Source organism: Egretta garzetta, unplaced genomic scaffold (genome assembly GCF_000687185.1).
Source record: "Egretta garzetta isolate BGI_Z169 unplaced genomic scaffold, ASM68718v1 scaffold348, whole genome shotgun sequence".
Classification (NCBI taxonomy): domain Eukaryota; kingdom Metazoa; phylum Chordata; class Aves; order Pelecaniformes; family Ardeidae; genus Egretta; species Egretta garzetta.
Window position 1 is genome coordinate 177,644 of NW_009260620.1, and position 4,434 is coordinate 182,077.

Here is a 4,434-nt window from a genome sequence, read left to right on the forward strand (position 1 = left end):
CGATGGGCGAAGATGAGCTGCTGCGGGGAGTGGGGTTGGAGCAGGAATTTTTCTTCTCTTGGTTTGCATGCTGTCACCTCGGGACACGCAGCAGGGGATGGAGTCACTCAGTGAGCAGAGCGGTGACACCAGTTTAACTGGGAGAGGGGGTTATTCAAACTCTCTTCAGAGCTTACTTTCGTTGGGGTGCCCCCCTAATTTTCCTTCAAGCCCTTGTCGCTATTAGGACTGGTTTTGTTATTCACCTCAAAGCATGGGCCGAGGTGAGGGCCGAGGCGTGCTCGGGGATGCGGCCACTTAACGGGAATCAAGGCTGGGCGGCGGGAAGCAAAGCAGAGGGGGATGCAGGGCGAGAACTGTCTCGGTCACAGTGTCCCCATTGCCCAGCCGTGACTCGGGACCAGCCTGCCCAGTCCTGGCAGGGCCCTCCCCAGCCAACGCCACGGCCCCCGCGGCTGCTTGGCCTCCAAAGGTGCTTCACTTCCAAAGGTGCTTTGCCTCCAAAAGGTGCTTCGCCTCCAAAGGCAGCCTTGCTGCATGCTGCTGTGGCCTCGGGGTGCTGGTCCCAGTGCCACCCCGCTCCTCTGCCCCCAGGAGACCTCCAGTCATGGGAAAAGAGCCAGGCTTGGAATTCCTCCAGGTCCCCCCTCACCACATCTGGGCCAACACATCTTCTCCATGGGCCACTGCAGCCTACGGAAGACACCTGAATTTCAACTCCAAAAAGCATGTGCTTTCCATTATCACTGTTGTTGTCATTATTATTATTATTATTATTATTTCCAGGCCTTTCTGCATCACAAAGATGGGAAATGTTGTCCAAAGCCATGTTGTTCCCCCCCGGGGGTCACCCATATGGTGCAGGGAGGCGGACAAGCCTCTTGCCCAGGAGCAAACCTCTCTGCCCTGCCAGCCCTCGGGTGTTGCTCTACCATCCGTGGTCTTACCCGCTCAGCAGCCGATCGCAGCTTCTCTGGTGCTCAGCAAATCCCGTTCGGCATCTGAGCGGGCCTTCGTTTCTCTTCCTTCCTTGTGCCATGCTCCGTTCTGACATTTTGGTGAGGGGAGGGGGTGTTTTCACCTTTTTATATAGATATATATATAATGAACAATGTTTAACATACTAACTCTGAGGAGGAGCAACGTAACGGCATGATCTATAATAAAGGAGTAGCTACAATCCCGGGCGCAGCTTCTGGTCCCAGTCTCGTTTCTCCAGCGGCCATGGTGATGCTGATGCCACAGGAGGGGTTTGGGCAGCGGGGGGCTGGGGGGGTTCCCTGCAGCCCAAGTGACCGGAGCGGGTCAGAGAGGCAGGGATTTGCCCAGAGCTGCTGCGTGGAAGCTGTAGGAAGGGGCTTCCCCCTGGCAGACCCCCCCCTCGAGTTGGCTGTGCACCCCAGGGGCACACAGACCCCCGTCTTGGTAACGCTGGTTTGGGATTTTAAAGGGGGAATTGTTTGAAGAGCTACGCGTCTGTGAACGGAAACGTTGCTGATGCTTCCCCAAGCGCCTTGGGCTGGTTCCCCTGGGGACGGACACAAAGGTTTGCAGCATGTCCCATGGCTCTGGAGAACCAGAGGACAAGACCCTTTAGAATCACAGAATCGTTGAGGTTGGAAAAGCCCTTTAAGATCATCAAGTCCCCCCGTCCCCCTACCCCCGCCTTGCCACCACTAAACCCTGGCCCCACGTGGTGTCAGACCTTTCCTTTCCTTGGAGACCTCCCTGCTTTCCCTTCCATCTTGGCCTTCAAACCTCTCTGATCCGCACGCAGGAGGGATGTCCTGCCCAGGCAATGGGGCTGGAGCTGCCCACCCTCTGGGTCAGTGGGGACCATACCAGGCACCGGCAGGATGGGTAGAGGGGAGCGTGGCCCTGGGGTGGGCTGAGCAGCAGCTGGGCGCTCCCAGAACTGCGCTCGGGCCTTGGCTTCCCACCACCGTGTACCGGTTTAATTTGCCTTCTCTTGGCCGCTTTCCACTGGCAGGGGGGTTGACCACTGCCAAGGAGCTGAGCCAGCACCAGTAGAGTCTTGGCGAAGGCTGGAACCGCTCAGGGCCACGGGGTCTCTTCTTCACCCACAGCCTGGCATCAGCATTGGGGCACCTTTGCAATGCGCTGGGGCTCGCACGGGTGGGTTTGCATGCCGTGGCTGTTGCATGAAGACTGGTCCGTGTGTGTGTGCAGGTTCTCCAGTAGCACCAGTTCTGCAGTCATCATGGGGACACCACCTCGGCCGTCCCCCGTGGGGAGTCCAGCTCTCACACCCCGCACAGCTCCAGAGATGGTCTTTGTGAAATGGCTTCAGCCAGTTTATAGCCAAAATATTTCCTCAAGTCTGGCTTTTTTTACTCGGAAGGCTTGGAAAAAAAAGCAGCAACTAAAAGCATCTTGCTCCTAAAACCACCTTAAAGCAGAGCATCCCCCAGCCGTGACTGGCCACCCCTGGGGGGGGGGGGGCACATCAAACTGTCACCTCGTGGGAAGGGGGATTTTGTGGCGGCTTTGAGCATCCCTGCCAGACTCCACCCAGCATCCACCCGCTTACCCCAGTTGGTGACCCCCCCCGCACCAGCAGCACCCATCCGTAGCAGATGTGGGGTCACCCTGGGCAGGGCCACCCCAAGGTCCCCCCTTGGCAGCAGAGCCGCCCTCCTCCTCCTCCCCACCCCCTGCAAACAGGCACGAAATGAGGAAGTGGGAGGAGAAAAAATTAGTTGCAATTTGTAGTTACAGCAGAAACACAAAAGCAAAGCACTTCGAGATGGACCTGGGCCCTCGGTGACAGGAGCCCCAAGCACCCAGTCCCCGGGGGCAAGACACAGGGACGCAATGGTGAGTGCAAGCGGGGCCCGCACTGGGCTCCCCCCTCCCTCCCTTGGGCACACTGGGGATGTCACCCTCTCTTTCCGCCACCTCAAGGCTGTCTCAGCCCTGTCCTCTCCTGCACCCGTTGTGGTCCCTTGCTACTTCCCAGGAGGTGCCAGGAGGCCACCCAATGTCCCTGCTGGAGAGGGGACAGTGCTGCCCAGGCTTGGGGACCAGGAGCGGAGCTGGGGCTGGGTGAGGCAGGGGTGCAGGGGGTGGAGGTGGGGAGCAGCCAGGGATGGGTGCTGAGGGCAGGGTGGGTGCCCCCAGAAGCACTGACCCAAGCAGGATGGAGGGCACCAGGCAGCGAGGCTGGGCCAACAACGAGTGGGTTTGGTTTGGCCATCGCCGGTGTGGTACCCACAGGAGAACCCTGGTGTTCCTCTTGGCCCAACTTCCCACCAGTGCTTCTGGTTTCAGCGTCTGTGGTGCTGGCGGGGTGTGGGCAGGCAGAGGACAGCGGGGTGGCAGGGGCTGCCAGGGGCATGTAAAACCATTAGTTTACAGGAAAGGAAATCAAGAATTACCCCTGCCCTGATGAACTGGGACATAGCCCCATCCCTGGGGGTATTTAAAAGAAGGAGAGATGAGGTGCTTAGGGCCAGGGTTTAGTGGTGGGATGGCAGGGTTAGGTTAATGGTTGGACTCGATGATCTTAAAGGGCTTTTCCAACCAAAGTGATTCTAGGATTCTATGTGGGGAGCAGGGGCCATGGCAGGGCACGGGGCTGCTGAAAGGGCAGCAGCCAGAGCTGGAAGTTGATCTGGAGGCAGAAGAGGAAGATGAAAGCTCTCAAAATTACGGAGATGTGCAGGCACGAAGTGAAGGTCTGCACAGTGCGGCCACAGCCACATCCTTCAGCTCGCGGCGCTGCTCCCTCCGGGTCCCAGGGCGACACTGGCCCCAGCCATTTCCACCCAGCCAGGAAGGGGACGGTGGCCAGGCTGAAATGACGACTTCTCCCACCCATGGTCGCGGTTGCCATCTCTGAGATGCTGGTCGGACGCCGTTCCCCACAAGATGCACTGTCCCCTCCCCACCGCCATCTGAGTCCTGAAGAGGTTTCGTGGCTTCACGAAGGGCCATGGAGTGGCGCAGCCCCGACCCCGACACCCCGACCCCTGCCAGGGCTCAGGTCCAGCGCCAGCCCCCATCCCCAAAACACTGGGGAAAATGCCCAATCCCCAAACACTGCCTGGGAGCTGGCGGGGTTGTGACAGTGATGCAACACCCCGCGCTCCTCTTCTCAAGGTTTCCGGTGGTTTTAAGGTGTTGACTGCAATCTGGGCTTGCCCTGTCTTGAGACAAAAGGTGCCACCTTGAGCTGCATCCGCTCCACGCTTGGGGCTTGCAGGGTGGTTTTTTTGGTGGCTCAAACCTGAGCTTTGAAGAAAAACAGATAATATTTTGCAATCTTCAGGGCTGCTCCCCTCCCTGCCTCAGCGATCCTGCCAGGAGCACCGGGTGCATCCTCAGCTGGGGCGGCTGCTGGGGGTGCTGGCGGGGGGTCCCCACACACGCACCCTTCCTGCACGGGGCCACCGGCAGAGCAAAGCCACTCGT

General features: G+C 59.1%; 1 protein-coding gene across 1 annotated transcript in view; it reads left to right on the forward strand.

Moving 5' to 3' along the window:
- Window positions 1-2,722: 2,722 nt before the first annotated feature.
- LOC104132038 (unconventional myosin-If) overlaps window positions 2,723-4,434 on the forward strand; it is a 23,006-nt gene continuing 21,294 nt past the window's right edge. The window contains 1 exon segment of the mRNA XM_035900736.1: window positions 2,723-2,838. Within this exon segment, the coding sequence (XP_035756629.1) occupies window positions 2,836-2,838 (3 nt within the window). The 5' untranslated portion in view covers window positions 2,723-2,835.